Source organism: Panthera leo, chromosome B2, assembly GCF_018350215.1.
Source record: "Panthera leo isolate Ple1 chromosome B2, P.leo_Ple1_pat1.1, whole genome shotgun sequence".
NCBI lineage: Eukaryota > Metazoa > Chordata > Mammalia > Carnivora > Felidae > Panthera > Panthera leo.
In genome coordinates, this window is record NC_056683.1 from 88,858,199 (window position 1) to 88,884,092 (window position 25,894).

Here is a 25,894-nt window from a genome sequence, read left to right on the forward strand (position 1 = left end):
AGTCACCCAACAGTAACAAATGACTGCTGGTAAAAGAGCTAATGAATAAAGTGTTTCTCAGCACAAGAAGGTTGTGGTTCTCACACATCCAGAAAAATAGCATCGTGCTATGGGCCTGCTACATGCTACAAGGCGGGCAGACAGGTCGCAGAACTCCTTCCCTTCTGGCACTTTTCCAGACTCTGTAGTGCTCCATGTCTGTTTCAAAGAGTGCCCAGATCCACATGCAATTCCCTAATAAGGACACTCTGAACAAAATGTCAAATGGGACTCTACATGAGGAATTTGCTGAGAGTAAAACTGAGATTCTTTACTGGAAAAATGGCAAAAATTTCAAAATAAATTATATACAATCTTAATTGGGGAACAAAATTCGAGGTACTTTCAGACGGTACTCATAAGAATATAAACTGCTACAGTCTTTCTAGAAAACAGTTTAGCCATACAGACCAAGGGCTTATACCTTTTGAGACAGAAGTTCCCCAACTACAAGTTTAGCTTAAGGAAATAACCAGAGATAAGCAAGAATATATATTTATACAATATTCACTTCGGAATATTGGTAAAAAAGTATGTGAAATAACCCATGAGACCAGAAAAAGATTAATCACATAAATTACAGTGTAGCCATAGGATACAGGATATTATGCAACTACTAAACATATTGTTTTAAGGTATATTGAATGACAAGAGAAATGAAGACACAGTTAATTAAAATTTATAAGTTTATAACTGTATCAATACCGTGATCCTGATTTTTAAAAATGTATACATACATGTACTTGATGAAAGATGAGGATACATACCACAATATTAACAGTTGTCTGTGGGTGACAGGGACACAAGTTTTTTTTTTTTAACTTTTCTATTTTTTCTAGATTCTCTCCAGCAAGGAAATAATATTTCATATATCTACATCTATATATATGCAAACACATACTTATGTATATTTTGAGAACTGTTGAATATTCAAAGTCTGTCCTCCTACTCACCTAAATTAAGGCAAGTTTCTCCCTACTTTAGATGGCTCCAGAAGCAGCCTCTGTGGCTCCCTACTGTAATTAATATCTAGGACCAAAAGCTAATATTTATGCATATGTACACTCACACATTCACACATGTAGCAAGGCCAAAAGTGCCCTGGCTGTTCCAAAGCTAGGCAGAAAACTGCCTGATCTAAGCCATTCACGTTCCTGGATTTGAGCCAGTTCTAAATCATACAGGTTCTTAGTTGTTTCTGCTTCTCCTTCCTCTTGTTACTTCTTGGGAAAGTCTCCACCACAGAAAGAACAAAGGCAGAGAAAGAAGTTGAGACCAAAATATTAGTCTATTAGCAGCTCCAATCAGAAGATTTAGAAGGGCATGAAATCAATGACCAAAATGAGATTTAAAGACCCTCTGTGGACTTTTTTTTAATGTTTATTCATTTTTGAGAGAGACAGACACCGAGCATGAGCAGAGTAGGGGCAGAGAGAGAGGGAGACACAGAATTTGAAGCAGGCTCTAGGCTCTGAGCTGGCAGCACAGAGCCGGATGCAGGGCTCGAACCCACAAACTATGAGATCATGACCTGAGCTGAAGTTGAATGCTTAACCAGACTCCCAGGTGCCCCTAGAGACCCTCTGTGGACTTCAATGACTCACGCTATACCAGTCCCCACGGAGAATTGGAAGCTGCTACCTTGTTTAAGAATCAAAGTACATGAAACCATGTGCCAAAGTCCCTCACAGACGATGGTGTCAGATTCCCCCAAATGTGTGGGTCTTGGGTGGGACTCAAAATCAATCCTCTAATCTTCCAATCCTCCAAAAAGGCTGGCCATTTCTTTAAAAATAACATTAAATGTTTCAAGTCCTTCCAGGAAGTAAAAGAGAAAAGGGCCAAGTCATAAATAATTTAACATAAAGATGCTTCATTCCTACAAGAAGGGATTCTATAGAATTTGAGAGTTCTACTGATAGTGAATACCTAAATGCTCTGACTAAATACCAGATGACCTCAGCCGCGCGCACGCGCCTGGGTACAAATGTAAGTCTATGTGTACAAGTGTATGGGATATGTGTGTATAAAAGTATGTGAGCAGAGGTGGTGATGTGTGTACATAGGTGTGTAAGAGTGGTGTGCTAGGGAAATGGAGAGAGGGAGCAGGAAGTAATAGGAACAGAAAGTAGATACAAAACAAACCTCTAAATTAACTAAAGGGAACCAATATATTTTAGATGACCCTGGAAAATCTGATTAAAATAAAGGGAAACTATTTTAAATACTATAAGTATCGTAAGTTCCAACACATCACAAGACAAGGAATATCTCCATGCTGATCATTTAGGAAATTAAGTATCAGTCCATACTATTCCTACCCTCACTCAGCTGAAGTTCTGGAAAACCTTCAGTCAATGCTTCCTCCATTTCAACCACGTTTGGTAATGTATCTAAAGCCTCACCACCACCAATATGAGGATCTGGAGAATGACTCCTGCTGTCCATGCCCTGGTCTGGGCTTCTGGGCCTCACATGAATACACACACACACACACACACACACACACACACACACAGAACTTCAGCCTTCACCAACCTTCCTATCCACTCACCTATGACCACCACACATGAGTGTTTACCTGCCTTAGTTTCTTATATGATTCTGCCTTGCTTGGTTCCAACCATCCATCCACCCAACATTAAAAGCATTCTATATACGATTCACTGGTGATCTCATCTATACCCCCAACCTACTCAGTTGGGGTATAAATACCTTGGTCAACTCTGTCACACCCTTTCCCAAACCCAAATATCAGACTTTGATCCCCACATCCCCGGGCCCGAGGCACTTAAGCGGAGATGACTCCAAACAGCTCCCATCTACCAACACAGGGGAAGACTCTCCCAGATGGCCCAGCTGCCATGTGCATCCCCCCACTTCAGTCTGCACCGCCCTCCCAAGGAGGGACACCGCCCTCCCAAGGGCACTGTCCCCTCCCAAGGGACACATCAAGATCTGGTCCCTTGACATCAAACCACGTTGAGCTCACTTTCCCTGCTCCCTTGCTAACGTGAATTTTACTCCTGGCTTAACACCCTTACCTTCACCTCCACACATACATTCATCCTCTAGGCTGGTCCCATTCATCCTCACTTCCACCCCTCCAACTATAAGTTAACTCTGGTAGGCCTTACAGCCAAGATCACACAACAGAGACACAAGGCTGTGTTTCTCTGGCTAAAATGTACTACTACTAGGGCTGCGGCTACTACTAACTACTACTAATAATAATAATAACAATATTTTGCATAGAACCAAGCTTACAAAACATTGGTTAACATTGCCTCCATTTTTATTGCTTGAACTTACTAGCTCTACTGCTCTCAATGGATCATCTACAGACACCCACTGGAAGGGGAGAAAAGAATGTTTTGAAGTCAAATGACACAGAAACATATGTTCCTATACCTACATGCGAAATATGTAAGACCAGTTCAGACTCAAAAGGAGCCTCAAGATGGGCAGTGAGCCCCATCAGCCCCACCCCACCATGGTTACTGCAGCATTGGATATACCAGAAAGTGGTGAGCCACCACTGTCCAAAGGAAATTGAGGAAGACCAAGACAAGTGCATGAGGTGGAATGCAAGCCCGGTTTCAACAAGTGTTAAGTCCACTATGTAAGGAGCTGAAAGAAAAGCCCTGGTGTAAAACACGGTACAATTTGTGTCAACCTTGTTGATGGCAGGTAAGAAGCCCAGCGTCTCCTCAACACCTACATATCCTAAGCACAATAAACTGACCCTGGCCCTGGACACGACAGCCTGATGTCTCCATAAAGCATAGTCAAGCTTACAGGCAATGGCCTAGAATTCTCTGTTGTGTTACCCCTGCCTTCACCCCACAGCGACTCCCAAAACCTGAAGAGGTTTGTAGGGCTTGCCTTTGATCAGCCGCTCAGGTCTTGTCCCAGGTAAGGTCCACATTGCCTGTGCCAAGTGTCCAAAGACAGTGGCATCGAGAGTAGAAAGCTTGGGCCCCATGATGTACTTCTTATCACCTGCAACAGACAGAGCACAGAGGTCACTGGGCTGGCCCACACTGCCCTACACAGTCACCATGGCATTCAGCACACATGAATTATAGGTTCATTTAACTGCGTGTCAAAAGCTTTGCAGAGTCAAAATGCATGCACCCCCTTTCTCTTAAAAAAATTAGAAACAAAAGTAAAACAAATTAAATAATTTTATGATATGTCAACCCATACAATAGCAAAACAGGGAAGTAACTGGGAACATATCAAGAGAAGCAGATGAGGGAGGAGGTTCATGGGCAAAAGGGAGATCTGATCACCCCCAGCCCTCTGGAGCCACCTCCTTGTCTCAAACGCTAGTACTGAAAGCCTGAGATGCTTGAGAACACCTGGAAGTTTGCTTACATGGTCTCAAAAGTAACTCAAACCAAGAACACCAACCTCAGCACTTGCTTTTTTAGATTAATACATTTCCTCAGGAAAAACAAGAAGCCTAAAATAAGTTACTTAGGAAGTTTGGAGGCGAGGCTGTCCATGCTGCCCCACGGTCTCAGCAACGCTCTCGCCACTGAGCACCAGCCTCCGCAGGAAACACTACATAAACAGAAGCCATGAAGTTACAGGTCCAGCCCTGGGATCAGGCTCACATACGATGGTGTTTCGCACTGCTGCTCCCATCTCTCCTTTTCCATCACTACTGAACTAGTTCAGTCCTCGCCACCTGGACTATCACACATGACCTGTTAAAATGGCCCCCGGACGTCTCCTCAGGTGCTGTGGCATAGAGAGGCAGCACAGGTGGTTTATATGCTGGCAACATCATTATTCAGTGTGGTAGGCTGATCAGTACTTAACCTCTCAATGCCTCAGTTTGCCCACCTGGAAAATGGGGATATTACCAGTGCCCATCCCTTAGGGGTATTGTGAGGCTGAACGGCATAATGCACCGTATCTATGTACCTCACACATTAGCTTCCACGACAGCAGCCCCTCTGTTTCTCCAGCCCGTTCCATATCCCACCTGAACTTAAGTCACCATGACAAGACTTTTCACCATGTCACTCCCTTTCACAAATACCTTCAATAGGCTGTAAAATGGATTATGAAATAAAGCCCGAACTCAGAATTCCAGGCTCAGGATGCTCTGCCTCCAACCCATGTTCCAGCTTTGTCTGTCACTCCTCCCTTATTCTAGCACACCTGGGGAACACCTGCCATTCCCAAGCAAGCTTCGTGCTTCCCAAGGCTACACTTTTGCCCATGCTGTGCCCACCCCTTTCCCTGCCCCCTACAACCTGTATGTGCCCCCCACTTCTCTCCATTTGGTAAATTCTATCCATCCTTCAAGGTCCAGCACCAGCCTCCTTTCAAAGCTTTCTCTATTCTTTCTGGTGGTAATGGGAGTTTTCAGTTCACACAGCTCTGTGTTCAAATCTCACTATTACACACATGACCTTATAGGACTTTAAGGCCTTTTGCGCCTATTGACTTCAATTTATGAACCACAAAATGGGAGGAATTGCTGGTTGTTTAGACGAATAAATGAGGTGACCTGAGGAGAGCACACAGAAGATAGTTCTTCAGGCGCTTGGGTGGCTCAGTCAGTTAAGCGTCTTTTTTTTTTTTTTTTTTTTTGAATGTTTATTTTGAGAGAGAGCACACATGTGCCAGCAGGAGAGGGGCAGACAAAGAGGGAGAGAGAAAGTCCCAAGCTGGCTTGTGCCGTCAGCGCAAAGCCTGAAGCAGGGCTCAATTTCATGAACCGTGAGATCATGACCCGAGCCAAATCAAGTTGGATGTTTAATCAACTGAGACACCCAGGCACCCCTAGCATCCTACTCTTGATTTTGGTTCAAGTCATGATCCGAAGTCATGAGATGGAGCCCCACATTGGGTTCTGTGCTGAGTGTGCAGCCTGCTTAAGATTCTGCTTCTGGGGTGCCTGGGTGGCTCAGTCGGTTGAGCGTCCGACTTCAGCTCAGGTCACAATCCCATGGTTTCTGAGTTCGAGCCCCATGTCAGGCTCTGTGCTGACAACTCAGAGCCTGGAGCCTGCTTTGGATTCTCTCTCTCTCTCTCTCTCTCTCTCTCTCTCTCTCTCTCTGCCCCTCCCCCACTAGTGCTCTGTCTCTCAAAAATAAATGAATGTAAAAAAAAATTTTTTTTAAAGATTCTCTCTCTCTCTCTCCTTCTGCCCCTCTCCCCCACTCACATGCTTGCTCTCTAAAAATAAAAAAATAAAAAACATTAAAAAAAAGAAGAAGATAGGGTCTTGCCTCTTCTCACCCTGCCTCTTGAGTAGCATTTTTTTTCCATACTGTGCTCTGTGCTGGTGGGTTTTTATCTTTCCAACTATATGGTAAGTTCTTTGAAAGTAGGAAAAACTTCTTATTTTTATGAAACAAACTCAAATACAATGTTTACTACATGCCAGCATGGTTCTAGATGCTGTACTCTAAAAATATCCACCCACTTCACTGTTCTTGAGCAGCAAGCTGACAACACTAAGCATCCAATGACAGTAAACAAATTGGGAAGAGAAATGGCTGGAGGTGGGAATGTGACTTAACAGGCCAACATGGCACAAGTAAAGCTGGAGGCTAATGCAAGGCGCTACCGATATGTAAATGTATCCAATCAACACTCTGTACACCTGACACAATGTTTCATGTCAATTACATCTCAATTTTAAAAGGAAGTTAAAAACAACAACACAAAGACCAAGGAAAGCCCTACAATTTGCTGAACATGCCCAAATTGTTTTTTCTGGTGACTACGAGCAAGCTGTTCAGGCCAGAGCCCTCAGGGGTTTCCCACTGCCAACCAACATCTCCCTTATTTGGGTCTTACCCTGGGATCTAAAAGCCCACTACCTGTATGCTGGGAACACACGGAAAAAATACTGTCTGGGCAAAAATAACAAAGCAAACCTGGGTAAATCATTTGTTCTCAAGAGTGTCAGTTATTTCTTAAATGGCGCTCCCTGCTGGCTCCATGCCTTGGCATTAGCGCTGGCATGAGAGACGCAGGTTGGCCAAAGCACCCTGGCCCCAGAGCTCTCATGCCATTGTACAGGGGCAAGAAAGGTGTGCCAGCCAATGGTCCCTCTAGGATTGTGCCAGGGCTCAGCCCATTCAAGGCCCTAACATAAGAATACTTTTCTTCCCTCCAGAAAGAAGAAAAACAAGATAGAGGACAGCTACAGTAGCTTCCTGATCAAAAGAAAGAAATGAAACTGTGGATCCCCTTAGTTTGATTAAAAAAGAGAGAGAGAGGGGCGCCTGGGTGGCGCAGTCGGTTAAGCGTCCGACTTCAGCCAGGTCACGATCTCGCGGTCCGTGAGTTCGAGCCCCGCGTCAGGCTCTGGGCTGATGGCTCGGAGCCTGGAGCCTGTTTCCGATTCTGTGTCTCCCTCTCTCTCTGCCCCTCCCCCGTTCATGCTCTGTCTCTCTCTGTCCCAAAAATAAATAAAAAACGTTGAAAAAAAAATTAAAAAAAAAAAAAAAAAAAAAGAGAGAGAGAGAGAGTCTAAGGGAAATGCCAGAATGAAGTCAGTAAACTGTGATGGCTGTTGTAGAATCCAAAGACTCTAGGGGCAAGAGGCAAAAATGCATATGGATAAACAAAAAAAATTGGGGGGGCACCTGGGTGGCTCAGTCAGTTAGGCATCCAAGTCTTGATCTCAGCTCGTCATGATCTCATGGTTCATGAGTTCAAGCCCTGCATCAGGCTCTGTGGTGACAGTGTGGAGCCTGGAGCCTGGTTGGAATTGTCTCTCTCCTTCTCTCCGCCCCTCACCTGTTTGTGCTCTCTCTCTCTCTCTCTCTCAAAATAGATAAATAAACTTAAAAAAAAAAAAAACCCTTGGGAAACCTAAAAACAGAGCACATAGGACCTTGATAAAAACAAAAAATTAATTAAAAAAATATAATCATTTGAGGGCGCCTGGGTGGCTCAGTTAAGCATCTGACTTCAGCTCAGGTCATGATCTCATGGTTTGTGTGTTCAAACCCTGCGTCAGGCTCTGTGCTGACAGCTCAGAGCCTGGAGCCTGCTTCTGATTCTGTGTCTCTGTCTCTCTCTGCCCCTCTCCTGTTTGTTCTCTGTCTCTCTCTCTCAAAAATAAACATTAAAAATTAAAAAGAATATATATATGTATATATAAAATCATTTGAATCCATACAACAAGTAGTACATATAGTATTCAGCCCAAATTTCCCATTTAGTGTCAGAGCATTAAAACTAAAAGTTCACAGAGTTAGTAATAGAACCAGACTAATAAGGCTGGCATCAGATCTTTTTTTTTTTTTTTTAACGTTTATTCACTTTTGAGAGACAGAGAGAGACAGAGCATGAGTGAGGGAGGAACAGAGAGAGAGGGAGACACAGAATCCAAAGCAGGCTCCAGGCTCTAAGCTGTCAGCACAGAGCCCAACACAGGGCCCAAACTCACTGACGGCGAGATCGTGACCCGAGCTGAAGTCAGACATCCAACTGACTGAGCCACCCAGGTGCCCCTGACATTCAGATCCTCTGATCTCTGGCCTCATACTCTTTGCTCCCTGCAACATGCCTCATATACACAGATCATAGTCTCAGGGATGTTCCTTCTGGAACAGAAGGAGGGTTGAGCTGTGATCATTTACAAAAAAAAAAAGGCTTTAGTTAGGAATACAGAATATAGAAAAAACAAAAAAGGAAAGAAAAGTCTAGGGTTTTTTAAAGGTGCCTCCAAAAAAAATGGATGGAGTTTAGCATTTGTGGAAAATGCTGACTGACAGATACAACATTACAAGTGTATACACACACACGTTATAAATTTAGAGAATATTAAAATATACTCTGCTATTAAAAAGTCCTCAAGTACCAAATGGCAGGAAGCTTTTTAAAACCTTTTTATTTTGAGGGGCACCTGGGTGGCTCAATCGGTTAAGCATCCAACCTTGGCTCAGGTCATGATCTCGTGGTTTGTGAGTTCAAGCCCCATGTCGGGCTCCATACTAACAGTACGGAGCCTGCCTGGGATTCTCTCTCTCCTTCTCTCTGCCCCTCGCCCACTTGCTCTCTCTTTCTCTAAAAATAAATAAATAAACTTTTAAAAAAAATACTTAAACACCTTTTTATTTTGAAATGATTTTAGACTTACGGAAAAGTTACAAAAATAGAGTTCCTGTTTACCTCTTAATCAGCTTCTGCTTATATCAACATCTTATATAACCACAGCACATTTATCAAAACTAAGAAATTAACACGAATACAGTACTATTAACCGCACTATAGACTCCATTCAAATTTTATTAGTTTTCCAACTAACGTCCCCTTGTGTTCCAGGAGCCAGTCTAGGATCCCGCACTACATTTAGGTGTCCTGTATCCTTAACTCCTCCAAACTGAAACTTCCTCACTCTCCTTGTCTTTTGTAACCTCAACATTTTTAAACAATACTAGTCAGTTATTTTGCACCATGTTCATCAATTTGAGTTTGTCTAAGGTTTTTTATGATTAGATTGGGTCATGCAGGGATGCCTGGGTGGCTCAGTCAGTTAAGCATCTGACTTAGTTTCCGTTCGGGTCATGATCTCACGGTTGATGGCTGCAAGCCCCGTGTCAGCACAGAGACTGCTTGGGATTCTCTCTCTGCCTCTCTTTCTTCCTTTCTTTCTCTCTCTCTCACCATCTCTCTTAAAAATAAATAAACAAATTTTAAAAAACAGATTAGGTCATACATTTTTGGCAAGAATTCCATGGAAGTAATAATGTACCCTTCTGTGATAGGTAATTTTATGTGTCAACGTGACTAGGCCACGGAGTGCTAAATTATTTAGTCAAACATTATTTTGGACATTTTTGTGGGGGTGTTTTGGATGAAGTTAATATTTTTTTTTTATTTTTTTTTAACGTTTTATTTTTTTTTTATTTTTGAGACAGAGAGAGACAGAGCATGAACGGGGGAGGGTCTGAGAGAGGGAGACACAGAATCCGAAACAGGCTCCAGGCTCTGAGCTGTCAGCACAGAGCGCGACACGGGGCTCGAACTCACGGACCGCGAGATCATGACCTGAGCCGAAGTCGGCCGCTTAACCGACCGAGCCACCCAGGCGCCCCTGGATGAGGTTAATATTTAAGTGGAGACTGAGTATAGCAAATTACCTTCTCAAATATGGGTGGGCCTCATCCAATCAGTGGAAGAATAAACAAAACTTCTGACTCTCCCCAGAGTAAGAGAGAATTCCTTCTGCCTGACTGCCTTCAAATGGGGATGTGGGCTTTTTTCCTGACTTTGGACTCAAATTGAAACATTGGCTTATCCTGGGTCTTGAGCCTGCTGACGTTTGGATTGGAACCACTCCAACAGCAATCCCGGGTCTCTAGCTTGCCGACTCACCCAGCTTATCTTGTGACATCAGCCTCTATAACTGCATGAGCCAATGCCTTATACTAAAACTTTATACTAAATACACATATACCAAATATATTTATTTATTTACATACAGCTTATTGGTCTGTTTCTCTGAAGAGCCCCCGACTAATATGCCTTCTCAGGGCATCATAATAGAGGGTCCATAATGTCTGTGTGTCTTATCATTGGTAAGGTTAACCTTGACTATGTCGTAAAGATGGTACCTGTGAGATTTCTTCACTGTAGTGCTACTATTTTTCCTTTTGCAATTAAGAATCTTGGGAGAGCTATTTTGAAACTATATAAATAGCATGTTTCTCTGCAAACTTTGGCCCACTGATTTCAGCATTACTACTATGACGTTTGCCTCATCAGGATTTTCTGTTTCTCTCACTCCTTCTAACCTGTATTGATTAGTATTTTCCTATTCCCTACATCCCCCATCTACTAATGTATTCAATTATTTATTTATGTAAGTATGTATTCATCAATACTTATCTTATTCTATGGCTTATAATCCAGTACTTTCATTATATATTTTATTGCTCAAATTGCTCTAGTTGTGGCCTTTTGGACGTTGGCAGGAAGTAATTTTAAGAGGGAAATTGAATTTAGATGTGACTCTGCTTAGAGACAAAGAGGCCGAGCTAAGGTCTCAAGACTTCAGCACTCCCAGCTTTCACCAAGCAGTTCCAGATCTTACAGCCAGACATTGCAAAAACAAAACACTAAGGGCATTTTTGAAGGGTACTAAAGGAACAGGCTTGGGGGATGAGGCAACTCAAGTTTAATTTTCAATAAGTAAACTACCCCCACCAGCTTCTGTAGGGAGGGACAGAAGCAGCTAAGAGATATCTGAGCACCCACAACTCCCTGCCAGCCTCCAGGCTGGGAGCGTGGACCAGAACCACTGGTGAGGGCAAATGAAGGCTGAACATATCAGAAACCCTGGGAGGTGAGGGATATCAGACTCCCTGGGGGATACTCCACCAGAGGCCAGTCTCCAAGCACCTGGAACACCTCTCCCTTGCAGAGCGCTCCTGACTATAAGGGTGAGCCCCCGTCACAAAAGAGTGCGGAGTATATCCAGCAAATGACGGCAGGGTGACTTCAGGTGCTCAGGGTGATTTCACAGAACTCCATGCCCTGATCTTCCAGTGGTCTTCTTGAGAGACCAGTGAAGAAATGCAAGTACAGGGACCAAACAGCCAGAGGGGAGGAGCCATGGAGAAGAAAAGCCCACAGCAGGGGCAAAAGGAATTGGCTCCACTGAGGGCTAGGGAATGCTAGCTGGTCCTGGGTGTTTCTAGAATCTGATCTTACCTTTCTTGACTGGTTTGGGCAGCTCCTCTCCATGACAAATGCCATGATGCAGATGCAGTAACCACTGGGGCACCCAAGGATGACCAGAAATTGAGTGGGGGTGCTAAGTTAAGAATAACAAAAATGTTCTGGGACCCTAGAGGATATTTGCTCTCTGTACCTCAGACTTGAGCTGTGATTGGACTTTATCAAGATCACTGGTCAAAATCTTGTGGTCCCATTAATATAAGGCTGCTTATCCTGACGTCCAAGCCTGACCTCTGGCTCTTTCCACAGTATCTTCCACTTCTCCTGTCATAGACAGCAACACAGGGCTGACCAGGAGACACCAGAACACAACAAAGATGAGAGTATATGGAAGAAGACTGAGCATGTTGGCCAGGTCCCTCACGCCCATTAGGACGGACTGAGATGATGGGTAGAAATGAGGGGGAAGGGTGAATATGGAGAACCAAGCCACAGAGTTGTCCAGGGAGAACTAAACCAACATGGAGTCTGAGAAGAATAGTCAGAATCCAAGCCTGAAGATTCAGACCAAACTGAGAGAACAAGCTGTAGAGCTGAAGCAAGCAAGGTTTGGTGAGCAGGGGAATCAAGGGAAGAGGAGAAAAGCAGAGAACTTTCTAAGTGGGTCTTAAAAGACTCACTTAGAGGTAGGACCACATAATGGCGCAACTAAGAAAGAACTCCGGGTCCTAGGCTGCTGCCTGCCTCTCAGCCTCCACCTTGGGGAGAACAGGTGAGAGCTGACAGCTGCTAACTTTCCTGAGTCCCCGGCTGGGCACACCAAGGTCTAGCTAGTATGCATGCTCTACTTCAGTCAAACATGCTAAGTGTTCATCCTATTCCCCCAGCCTCAAACAACTTCTTATCTGACCTAAGTCTTCCCATCAGACTCAGATCAGGTCCTCCCTCTTCTACTCGGTGAAGACCACCCTCACTGTCGTGGTCCCACAGAGTACCTCTCATTTCCCACTCTTTTGCTAAATCCCAGAGGTATAATGGCTTAGAGCAAGGCTACTCAAAGAATAATCTGAGACCATGAGCATCACAAATTCTCACATCCCATCTACTGAATTAGAATGTCTGGGAGTGAAACTAGAAAAATCTGTGTTTCAATAAGCTTTCAGGTCAGTCAAAATCACCTGGAGGGCCTGCAGAGCTTGGGCCACACTTTGAATGACACTGTTCTAGGTGATTCTTATGCTAGAGTTTGAGAAGTATTGGTTTGGACGAGATCAGTGATCTTCAATCCAAGGACACATCATAATCACCTGGAGGCCTTTTAAAAAACACTGATTGATGCCCTTACCCCCACACCAGGAGTTTCTGATTCAGTAGGTATGGAGTGGGACTCAAGAATCTGCATTTCTAACAGATCTCAGGTAATGCTGATGTTGCTGGTCCAGGGACCACACTTTGAGAACCACTGATCTAGCTCTCTCATCAGGTAATTCACACATGCCATCTCATAGTCTTATTTACGTGCATGTCCTGTCTCCTCACGTAGTTTTTAAGCTGTTTGAGGACATATAACCCTCTGGTTTACTTTTCTGTCCAACAGGTACCTATCACAATAGAAACTGTCAATTAGATGATAATAGCTGTAATTATGTTTGATCTCTGCCCTTTCTTAGAATGGAGAGCTATTGTAAGGATTAAAAGATAAAATAATGTGAAAGTACTTTGCAAACTAGAAGTGCTATTTTTTTTAATGTTTATTCATTTTTGAGAGACAGAGTGTGAGTGGGGGAGGGGCAGAGACAGAGGGAGACACAGAATCCGAAGTAGGCTACAGGCTCTGAGCTGTCAGCACAGGGCCCAACGCGGGGCTCGAACTCACAAACCGTGAGATCATGACCTGAGCTGGAGTCGGACACCCAACTGACTGAGCCACCCAAGGGCCCCTGGAAGTGCTATTTTTTTAATTTAAATTTTTGTTAATGTTTATTCATTTTTGAGAGACAGAGGGAAACAGAGCATGAGTGGGAGGAGGGGCAGAGAGACGGAGAAGCAGGCTCCAGGCTCTGAGCTGTCAGCACAGAGACCGACACAGGGCTTGAATTCACAGACCGCAAGATCATAACCTGAGGTGAAGCCAGACACTTAACTGAGCCACCTAGGCACCCCTAGAACTGCTATTTTAACCCCAGTAGTCACAACAAGTCCTGCCTGTGGACAGAACCAGTCCAACATCTATCCCAGTGTAGAAATCCCTTCTCCCACTTTCCCACCACCTATTTCCCAACCCAATCCTGCTGGGGACTTCTCCATCACTTCTTGGGCAGGACAGACTATTCTATGGTTAGACAGTTCCAAACACTGGACAAAAATATGACTCCTTACAACTTCCATCATTCATCCCAGCTCTTTCCTTTGGAATCACAACAGAAATTATGGCCATATTTACTCTACCCATTCCTAGGAAAATAAATCTCCACTAACATATTTCCAAGTAAAAGCTGACCACTTGCACATATATCACTATGGAATAGTGGGTAGTAAGTTTACTTCAGGGCATTGGAAATAGCTACAGAAATGAACCTCTGACTCATGCCTGTTCCCTCCCTTACTAATTTTGCTCCCGTTTTCCACTGGTCATGACCAACTCTGCTTCTGCCATTTAGCTTAAGGCAAAGAGCTCTGCGGGGCACCTGCGTGGCTCAGTCAGTTAAGCGGCTGACTTTGACTCAGGTCATGATCTTGCCATTCCCAAGTTCGAGCCCCATGTCAGGCTCTGTGCTGACAGCCTGGAGCCTGTTTCAGATTCTGTGTCTCCCTCTCTCTCTACCCCTCCCCTGCTTGCACTCTGTCTTTCTCTCTCTTAAAAATAAACATTAAAAAGTTAAAGAGAGAAAGGGCTTTGCTAGAAAATATAAGTTCAAGAGAGAAATTAAAGTCAAAAAAATTTCAAGCATGCATTTTTCTATTAGTCTAAGAAATAAAGAGAAATTGTGAATTTCCTTCTACTTGAGCACTGATATGACTTACAAGCAGATAATTCCAGTGAAGTCAATGTGGACACCACCAATATTTCTATTTGTCCTTCTCTCACCTTTAATTAGGAATTTGAGGAAAATTGAGAAATAAAAATTACTGAATACTTTCCCCAAGGATAGCACATGTCACAGAATCTTGCCAGCCAACTTTCCAGAAGACACATTAAGCTCTTTTTCCGCATATGAATCGCCAACAGAACAAAGCTACAAGGAAAAATAAAATCTACTTTCTGTTCTCTCTTACACTCCTGACCAGACCCTCTTTGTTGGGCTACTTCCTTTAAAGAGCTCTTGTCCATATTCCCAGCAACTCTAAAATCGCTGTGTATGAGACGCTTTCCATTGCGGGGGAGAAAGGAGTTGCTATCTTATGTGTGAAGTTATTAATCAAGGAGAACACCAGAGGAAGCACCTAAATTTAATGCCTCCTCAGATTTAATTCTAGAAAGCAACTAGCTAGCCCTGCAATTTTCTGTAAGATTCTCTGAAAGAACACCCAAAAAGAATTTTTCTCAGCTTGTATGAATCATCTTGACCGAGTCCCCACTGACCAAAACCAATCATCTCGCCTCTCCCTCCCCATCACCTCTTTGATGATGTCCTGGCTCTTCAGATTCTCTATGGATGAGACCAGGAAGTATATTCCATCCCCACTATAAGGAACGAGTTGCATTTGTTCTTCTATACTTCAGTCCTCATAATGTGTCCTCATAATGTGTTCATAATGTGTCTGACCTTATGAACGTCACACACCCAAAGCCTCCATGGGCATATAACTGTAACTTTAGAAAACTTGGAGAAAGGATTTGCACCAAGTGGAAAAACTTCACACATGGGAAATCTAGATTAGGAAAGTACTCCTCAGAATGAGGCAAATGCCTGCTAAAACTCACGTATTATTATAATTTAATATCATTAAACAGTAGCTCCTGGAAATCACAAGGAACTACAACTAACCTCTCAAATGATGACGTAATGTTACTGACTCACTGATGATTGGCCTTATTCATCTCTCTAGTTCTTCTTTTTTTTTTTTTTTTTTTTAATTTTAGAGATGGGGAGACAGAGAGCGAGAGGGAGAGATAGGCAGAGGGAGGGAGGGAGAGAAAGAGAGAGAGAGAGAGAGAGAGAGAATGCTAAGCAGGTTCCATGCTCAGCACGGAGCCCAAGGTGGGGCTCGATCCCACGACCCTGGGATTATGACCTTAGCTGAAATCAAAAGTTGGATACTCAACCAACTAAGCCATCCACGTACCCCTATTCATCTCTCTTCTTAAAGTTGCTACAATACTGTTGCTTCTGAGTCTGACTACACATTGGACTGAAATCTGAAGGGTTTAAAAATCACATGGGTCTCCCCAATCTCACCTCACCCTCCCAAGTACACCTTCTTTTTTTTTTCTAAGTTTGTTTATTTATTTTGAGAGAAAGAGAGAGAGAGAGCACAATCAGAGAAGGGGCAGAGAAAGATAGAGAGAGAATCCCAAGCAGGCTCCGCACTGTCACCACAGAGCCCAATGCAGGGCTTGAACTCATAAACCATAAGATCATGACCTGAGCCAAAACTAAGAGTGAGACACTTAACCAACTGAGACACCCAGGCTCCCCCACCAAGTACACCTTCTGAGGGCAAAGAAGACATATCACTCAACTCAAACTACATCCCAGGAGAGGCTTTCCCCTTAATTTCATTTCTGTCTCGGCTGCCCTGTATTCAGGCAAAGGAACCAGCTGTTCCATCTCTGTATTCAATAAGGACTATCTGGTAGCCCCCACATTCTGGTTTGGTTAGTGAAACAACACATCAGACAGAACTCAATGTCACACTGAATTTAAGTTCACATCCTTTTATAAGGAACTTACCCTTTTAAGAAGACTGACTAGTAGTGGATTCCCATGGGAGGTTTTGTGTTTGGCCATCAAGGCCATGCAAGCAGTCTCCACAGCCCTCAAGGACTTTTATTCATTTTATAGATCTCAGGTTTCACCTTAGTCAGAACCCAGGATCCTCAACCATTTTCAAACATTGAAGCAAGCACCAAAAACTGGTAAAGATCTTTCACCACCAGAACTGTTTAGGGCCTGCCCAGAGTGATGGATCTTACTCAGATTCACTCAATGGGCACAGGTCCCTTGGGGTAAAATCAAAGCTATCGATTTTATCTTTAAACATGGAAATCCTATATGTTCTCAAATGCTATGCCCATGACCATGCTAAATATCACATCCGAGTTCTGTGTGAAGCTTCTTCTTAAGTGCAGGATGGAATTCTTATCCTACTTTATAGGAGACCCTATTACTCCTGTACTGAATGCTTTTGTCCATGTATCCTGACCATTACACGGTTTAAAACGTGCCACATTACTCTCTCCCCAGTGCAGACTGCTTTCTCCAAGATCGCTGAATCCTGAGACAGAAACCTCCCACGTGCCAAGCTCTATCGCTTTGGAAAAGATACAGATTTCTTCAGAGCCAAGACAAAAATAACCCTTTAAGAATCAGAATGGGTAATCATAATAGTATCTTGAGAGACGGGGAGATAAGATTCTACTTCTGAAAGATGTAAAACCTTTTACTGAAAAACTTGAGGCAAATGAAATCTGATGCCTGCCACCCACCACAGCAGGATAAGCACTCTTCGGTCTGCTGACAGCCTGGCATCACTCTTCACAACTCAGCAGTCACTAAGTCTCCTGCCGGGATTAACAGGACAGGAGCCATGCAGGTGTATTTCTTATTGCTGAATAACAAAGCACCCAAAACTCAGCAGCTTAAAACAACAAACATTTATTGCCTCACAGTTTCTGTGGGTCCAGAATCCAGGCAGCCTTAGCCGAGTGCCTCAGGCTCAGGGTTTCTCACAGGCTATAATGAAGAAGTTGGCCAGGGTTGCAGTTAACTCAAGACTTGACTCAGGGAGGCTGTTTCCAAACTCATTCACAGGCCTCGGGTACTTGCTGGCTCTTGGCCAGAGACATGCCTTCCCTGCCACATGGACGTCTCCATAGAGCAGCTCACAACAGTGCTGGCTTCCGTCAAAGCAAGCAAGTGACAGCAAGAGCAAGAGAGAGGAGATGCCCAAAATGGAAGCCACAGTCTTTTTATAACCTCACCTTGGAAAGGATATCCCATCGCTTCTGCCATATTCTATTTGTTGGAAGCAAATCAATAAATCTAGCTTACACTCAAGGGGAGGGGATTATACAAAAGGATGAACACCAGGAGGCAGGAATCACTGGGGGCCATCTTGGAGGCTGCCTACTACAGGAGGAATCTATCAGGGCTACATTCAAAAGCATTTGGAAGTTTAATGTCACGATACCTGTAGTTTACTCTAAAATACTAGCGCGCGCGCGCGCACACACGCACACACACACACACACACACACACACACAAATAGCGAAAGCAAATATAGCAAAATGTTAACAATCATTAAATCAAGATGATGATTATAAAGCTATTCATTGGACTACTATTCTACTTTTCTGTGTCTGGAAAGTTTCCTAATTAAAAAAACCAAAACCACCTGATCTTGTTCAGTAATAATGGATCAAGGAGGAAAATTGTATCAACTAGACTAAATCTTATAACATTATAACATTTGGCAGAAAACCTCAATGTTTAAATAGACTATACTAAACCACCCTCATCTAACAGGTTACTGAACTGAACTACTTGGGGTTTATTTGGTACCCAGATGCTCTGACAGTCTCATCAGAATGGTTCCTTGTGACTCTGTCTAGATTGTGAAATCAATGAAGAAAGAAATCACACTAGATGATGAGCACTACTTGAGTGCTAACACAGTACCCCCAGTACCCAGCCCCATGTCCCACACCTAGTAGGTACTCAGTAAACATATCAAATCTTTTAGACCAAAGTTATCCCTCCCATACTGATGGCATAGAACTCTTGGATCTAGAACTCCGGGGCACAACCAAAGGCTTGTATAGGTGCTTGAGCTAATAGTTCATGAAGAACTATTTGGCCCTGTCCTAGACAGCTACAGCTCACTGTTCCATGGAGGCAAGATGGCCTTCTAACCAGGTAACACAATGAGTCAGGACCTTAAGTTCTCATGAGAGAACATCAAAGCCTGGACCACCTGGTTTCTAATGCAAGGAGAACTGTCTTAAACCAATAACATGGAAGAGCTCTACCTCTGGTAGTCACCAAAAGAATTAAACATAAAAGAGCTGACTCAGGGCTAGCTAAAACTTTCCCTCAACTTCTGCCCCCAAAACTATCTTATATTAAACGGTGGGTCTATGAGGTGCCTGTGCTGTGGCTATAGGATAAGTTATCAAAACCTTTAGGCTCTCTAACCTCCAAGTCTATAATAACTTATATCAGAAAAAAAATATATAGGAACTACAGGAACTACATTAAAGTAGGTCTTCAGGGGCGCCTGGGTGGCTCAGTCAGTTAAGCGGCCGACTTCGGCTCAGGTCATGATCTCACGGTCTGTGAGTTCGAGCCCCGCGTTGGGCCCTGTGCTGACAACTCAGAGCCTGGAGCCTGTTTCAGATTCTGTGTCTCCTGTCTCTCTGACCCTCCCCTGTTCATGCTCTGTCTCTCCCTGTCTCAAAAATAAATAAAACGTTAAAAAAAAATAAAAAAATAAAAAATAAAGTAGGTCTCCAGAAATATGCCTTTGGAACAGCAATTCAATGATAGACCTTGAGCTTTCACTAAGGAAAACTTTTATAAATGTTTACATTCAAAAACACTATCTAGGGGTGCCTGGGTGGCTCAGTCGGTTGAGCATCCAACTTTGGCCTAGGTCATGATCCCATGCTTTGTGGGTTCAAGTCCCGTGTCAGGCTCTGTGCTGCCAGCTCGGAGACTGGAGCCTGCTTCGATTCTGTGTTTCCTTCTCTCTCTGCCCCTCCCCCACTCTGTCTCTCTGTCTCCCAAAAATAAGTAAACATTAAAAAAAAATTTAAAAAACAAAACACTGTCTATACGGGCCACCTGACTGGTTCAGTCCATAGAGCATGTGACTCTGGATCCCAGATCTTATTTATTTTGAGAGAAAGAGAGCAGGGGAGAGGAAGAGAGAGAAGGAGACAGAAAGAATCCCAAGCAGGCTCTACACTGTCAGCACTGTGAACTCACAAACTGTGAGATCGTAACCTGAGCCAAAACCAAGAGTCAGAAGCTTAACCAACTGAGCCACCCAGGTACCCCTCAAGTTTCCCTTCTTACCTTGGTGGCCAAAAAAACTTAAACTGTGCCCGATTCCAGGAATACACTCATTCCAAGAACATGATTTTTTCACTCAGTTTCTGAAAGTTTTGTATTATGGTTCCATATGTTATATTCCCCTCCCTTATATGTGGATTGCCTCAAATTCCTTTTGGAAGTAAGTATTCATTCAGCACACAGTTACTGAGTGCCTACTATTTTCCAGACCTTCTGTTAGGTACAAGGGTTAGAGGGAAGCCAGTCAGTCAATTCCTTCAAAATAATAATGTCCTCAGGCAAGGTTTGGGGAAAGTTGGGGTGGGGGGATGGGAGGCACAGAAAGAGGCCAGACAAGTACAATATAGTACTCCATGATGGAAGCCATTACAAAATGAAACAGGAGAGAAGAGCAATATACAATGTAGGCAGCCCCATGGGGCTGGAGGAGGTTGAGAACAAGAAAGTTTCCAAGTAGAAATAAAACTTAAGCATCTGTGGAATTAAGCAAGGCAAGGGAGACCGCCTATGTGAAGACATGAAACTGTCCAACAGCACAGTGTGCTTCAGGAATCCAAGGGTAATTTGCTGTGGTAGAAAGCAATGTGCATGAGAGGGAGAAGTAGGAAATGAGGATTGAGATGTGAGCAGAATTCAAGTTGTAAAGAAAAGGAGTTTGGATGTTAGTCTAAAAGACTGAGAGCCTACAGTTCAGATTTACATCTTAAACAGTTAGATTAAACACGCTAAGAGCCTACATCTTAAACACGCTAAGAGCCTACATCTTAGATTAAACACGCTAGCAGAATTAAAAAGCAGACCTGGAGATTGGGACATCAGCTAAGAAGCTGTGGCAAAATCTAAGCAAGAGACATTGGGTGCCCCTCCTATAGCGATGGGGCAGAAAGGAAGTAGGAGATGAAGGCATTTGGTGAGCACCCTGGTGATGAGGTAGGTGTATCCATTCCTTCGGTGAGCAAGCACTGATAGAGCCCTCAGCTCTAGAGACCAACTCCTGGGTCCAAGCCTGACCCCACCCCACCGCTTATTAGCTATGTGCTCTTAGGTCAGTTAGTAAACCACTCTGTACCTCAGTTTCCTCACTTACAAACCAGGCATAATACTACTGGTAATAATAACAATGTACCTACCCTCATATACCTTTGGTGAGGATGAATGAGAATAGTTCCTGTCTCATTTAATTCTCACCAAAATCGTATGAGAATAGGTATTGTTATTATATCACTGTGAGGATACACACACACACACGTATACATACACCTATATGTACGTGTCATATATTTATAGTAGATATTTCATATCACATATGATAAGTATAATGTTAAAGATTATTATATAATCAGAGTATAACATGCATTATGTATGTTACTATGAAAGTAGGGATTACCGTATGAGGGTATTATATATTGTATTACTATTTGCTTACACACACTGGCAATGCTCCACAAATATCAGCTCTTGTCAATATTATTTTGGTTATATGCAAGACAGCTCTGGAGGCTTGGGATACAGGGATTAACAGAACAGACAAGGTCACTGGTCTTGTGGAGTTTACATCACATGGAGTGACAATAAACAAGCCAATCAATAAGTGATAAGTGCCATGCAGAGAATAAAAGTAAGGTGACATGACAGCGGTGGCTGACAGCTACACTAAACAGTTCTGTGAGTCAGGGAAGGCCTCTCTGTGGAGGTGATATTTACCCAGAGATATGAATGTCCAGGAGGATCTAGCAATGCAAAGATCTTGAGGGTGAGAATTTTAGGGACAAGGAACAGCTAAGACAAATGCCCTAGATGGGAAACAAGCTTGGTGGGTTTACGAGCAGAGAGAAGACCAGTGCAGCTGGCATATAATGGACAAGTAGGATTAAGAAGTGAGACTGGAGGGGCGCCTGGGTGGCTCAGTCAGTTAAGCGGCCGACTTTGGCTCAGGTCATGATCTCGCAGTCGGTGAGTTGGAGCCCTGCGTCGGGCTCTGTGCTGACCACTCAGAGCCTGGAGCCTGTTTCAGATTCTGTGTCTCCCTCTCTCTGACCCTCCCCTGTTCATGCTCTGTCTCTCCCTGTCTCAAAAATAAAAATAAAATGTTAAAAAAAAATTAAAAAAAAAAAAAAAAAAAAGGAAGTGAGACTGGAAAGCAGGCAGGGCTCTGGCAATAAAGGGATTTAAAAGCCAGGTAGAAGATAACAGAAAAGGAGAAATCTAGAATGACTTTTTAGCATCTGACCTGAATAACTGAATGTATGCTGATCCCATTCGCAGAGAAGTCACAGGTTTGGTGGGAGGGTAAGGAGTTCTTTGGGGATGTGCTGAACTTGAGGTGGCTGTGGGACACCTACGTGAAGATAACAGCTGGACTCAGGAGATGACCAGAATGTGGGGAAGGGAATCTGAGGAACCACTGTAGGGGCCAATGCCAGGCTATCCCCAAAATGTGCCACTTTGGCATATTATTTTACATAAAAGTTACTTAAGAGAAGCCTGTGTAAGGACACTCAGACCATCCTCCACCCCCTGAAAGCAGGAAATAAATCTCCCATGTGAAAGGTGTCCTCCCTGTACCAGGAGACAAGAGACAATCTTACCACCAGAAACCACCAGAAATTTAGAGCCGAGAAGGCCGTATAAACAACCTGTGTTACCTTTACTAATTTATTACTGCAGCCCAAATACTGTTTAGAATTCCTTACTAACTGAAGCTCCCAAAGTTTTCTTTTTTCTATCAATTCCTCATAGATCTATTGTCTCTTTGTCCAAAAAATATACAATCTGCCTGCCTTGGTCATTTCTTTAGGTCTCAATCTCATTATGGGGCCTCTGCATGTGTGTAATAAAACTGTTTTTTTTTTTCCTCCTGTTAATCTATCTCAAGTAAATTTAATTTTTAGTCCAGCTGGAAGACCTTAAAAGATAGAAAAGAATTTTTCATTCCCTTCACCATCAGTATTTAAGGAACTTGCAAAGGAAAAGTAGGAAAGAAAGGTCAGACAGATCCAGTAAGTAAGATAAAGGCTAAAAAGTGTTCTGCAAAGACTTCTGGCTTCTCCCAGACCACTTGGGTTCAAATCTAAGCTCCGCCATTTACTAACTGGGTGTCCCTGGGCAGGGGACTTCTTTGTGCCTAAATTTCTTCATGGGAAGGATCACTGTGAGCACTAATGAGTTCATGCAAAGTAAGTGCCCGCATTGGGTTGGTAGGTTATAGCCAATTAGGACACGGCCTAAAACAGCAAGATACTAATGCCTCCTCAGGGGATGCCCAGAAATCTGTGACTTGAAAATGGAGGATGAAGCCTCCAGAGAAAGAGAAAGCCTGAATCCTTTGTTCTTCAACACTTCCAAGAAACCTCATTTCCATTAGCCTTACAGCAGGAGACACTCCTCAAAGTCTCTCCTTCAGGTAGACATTTCCTACTTCCAAATGAAGCCTGAAATAAGGCTTTTATGCAGATCTGGTGAACAGGCAGGTTGCCATTTATCCTTCCAAGAGCACCTGAGGGCAGGGTAGGGCGGGGGGCTAGGAGTCTGGATACAGTGGTGCAAAGAGTGAATGGGAGGTGAGTATGACAATCGCTGCTTTTCAGATAAGCTTTGTGAAGGGAAGTCAAGGGATCGGACAGAAGGGAGAGACTTCTATGTAAGTAGGAGCAGCCTGTAAAGAAATACAGGGTGAAGAGAGGAAAGAGAGAATTTGAACTCAGACTCCTAAAGAGGGAAGGATGGGAGGGGGCGGGACTCCTCAGAATGACGAGGCTGAAGCTGACCAGGCTGACTGGGGCACTGCAGGATGGGAAAGGCGGAGGAGAGCTGGGCAAGGGGATGAGAACAGCGTCCGTCATGGATCTCGGGCTAGGCTGAGTGACAGTGAAGTGAACAGGGGAAGAGGGGGCTAACAAAATGGCAGGGGCGGGGGGGAGAAGGTGAAGGAGAAAGGAGCCTGATGTTGAGAGACAGTCAGCGATCAAGTGTGGAAGTGAGGTGGCTACTCAGGGTGCACCGGCAGGCTCTGAGGCCCTGGTCAGAAGTCAACAGCGCCAGGTGCCCTCTGAGTCCGGAGCTGGCCCGGGGAGAAGGCAGGCAGCTCTGTGGAAGGAGCAGAGGTCGCTGCAGGGTTCGGGGTGGAGGCTGGGAGGTGTTGGACAAAGGCCCACACAAGCGCTGTGGATGTCTACTGTGGGGTCAGGACTGAAACCTTGGTCAGGATAACCTTGGGTCTGGCTGTCCATCTGCATAAATCTTTAAGATTCCAAGTGAGATTGAGAAAATACTTGCCTCAAACATCACGGAGCATAGATCTGTGAGATATAAATAGATCAGTTACATTTTAAAGGAAACCTCAAGTTCGATAGAAAAATGGACAAAGGATTGGAACAGCGAATTCACGTAAGAAACAAGAAAATTAAAAAGGAAAAAAAGATTCTTGGAGGTGATTAAAGAATCAGAGCACAAAGTAACCTTAAGCTAACAGTCTATAATGAATAAAGTGGTCAGCTTTTTTTTTTTTTTTTTAGTCATCAGACCTGTTACCCATAAGCCGTCAGTGAAACTGAAGAGAAACCTCTATCTTTTATTGGTTACTTTGCAAATCTGTGCTTGTCTTTTGGAAAACACCATGGCAATGCCTAGGAACAGACCTAATGATGTTCATAACCTTTCACCCAGTAATTTCACTCCTCTGACTCTACTACTCCAAAGTAAAGTATATTTAATTTTAGCATTTGCTTTAAAAGATGAACAGAATACAAAGATATGTGTACATCACATAGATTTCCTAAGAATTTGCATGTGGAAGATAGAGGAAGATAGAAAATTGTTACTGAGTTACGTAACAGAATGATGGTATCTAAAATTTTTTCCATTGTTTTAAATGTTGTTTAGTCTTTTTTTTTTAAGTTTATTTATTTTTGAGAGAGAGAGAGAGAGAGAGAATATGTATGAGCAGGGGAGGGGGAGAGGGGGAGAGAGGGAGAGGGAGAGGGAGAGGGAGAGGGAGAGGGAGAGGGAGAGGGAGAGGGAGAGGGAGAGGGAGAGAGAGAGAGAGAGAGAGAGAGAGAGAATCCCAAGCAGACCCCACGCTGTCAGCACAGAACCTGATGCAGGGACTGATCTCAGGGACTGATCTCAGGATCAATCAGTCATGACCTGAGCCAAAATCAAGAGTCAAATGCTCAGCCCACTGAGCCACCCAGGCAACCCTACTGATTAGTCTTTTTAATGCAAACTGAAATTTTTAAATAAAAATGATGTATTACCATATATCAGGTCATCATTTATCTATAATTCCTCCCCGGGTTAGGCAGTCTACCCAGTGAATTTTATCCAGGCAACTCACCCCACCAGAACACAAATGCAGAGGGGCTTCCATATCTGGCAACAGGAAAGGATGTGTACTGGCAAAGACTTTAAAAGTGTATTATCTACACGGTGCTATCTTGTGAATTTTTCATTCTTTTATTCTAATCATTCAGGAATTGGAATCCTGAAATTTTAAACATAAAGTCAAAGACACACTTTTCTCAGAGGAAGAAATAGCTAGAACGCCCCCAGGGTAAAGTAGAGACCAGATCACTTCTGTCAGAATTATACCAACCAATCTGTGTTGCTAAATAAGCCGCAAAGATTTCTAAAAACTCTGTACCCATTAGCATTTGATTTTATTCTGCTAAAAGTCATTTTTTGTTGTTGTTGTTTTCATGAATAGCCAATATATTTGGACCCACTGAGTTAGCAACAATGAAAATGCAAAAGAAACAAGCCACAGTCTGGGCCCCAACTGCCTAGTCCCCATGAGGGCGCAAACACCTTGAGCAGGGCCTGGCCCCGCCAGCCCCTGGCTATTTAAGGATACCCCAGCCCCTTGGCCATGCATTCCTCCCTCCCCCCTCTGGAAGTCCAGACTTCCTGAAAACAAGCGTTGATGCCCATTAGTGGCCTACAAGCAATTTAGAGT

The 25,894-nt window shown here is 43.6% G+C and overlaps 1 protein-coding gene across 3 annotated transcripts in view; it reads right to left on the bottom strand.

Moving 5' to 3' along the window:
- Positions 1–25,894, bottom strand: part of FAXC (failed axon connections homolog, metaxin like GST domain containing) — a 76,714-nt gene that overhangs the window by 9,984 nt on the left and 40,836 nt on the right. For all 3 annotated transcript variants that reach the window (XR_006202722.1, XM_042939424.1, XM_042939423.1), the window contains one exon: positions 3,925–4,041. Coding sequence is in view for 2 of the 3 variants with exons in the window: in XM_042939424.1 (XP_042795358.1) it covers positions 3,925–4,041 (117 nt within the window). In the remaining variant the exon portion in view is untranslated. The remainder of the gene's footprint in view (positions 1–3,924; positions 4,042–25,894) is intronic.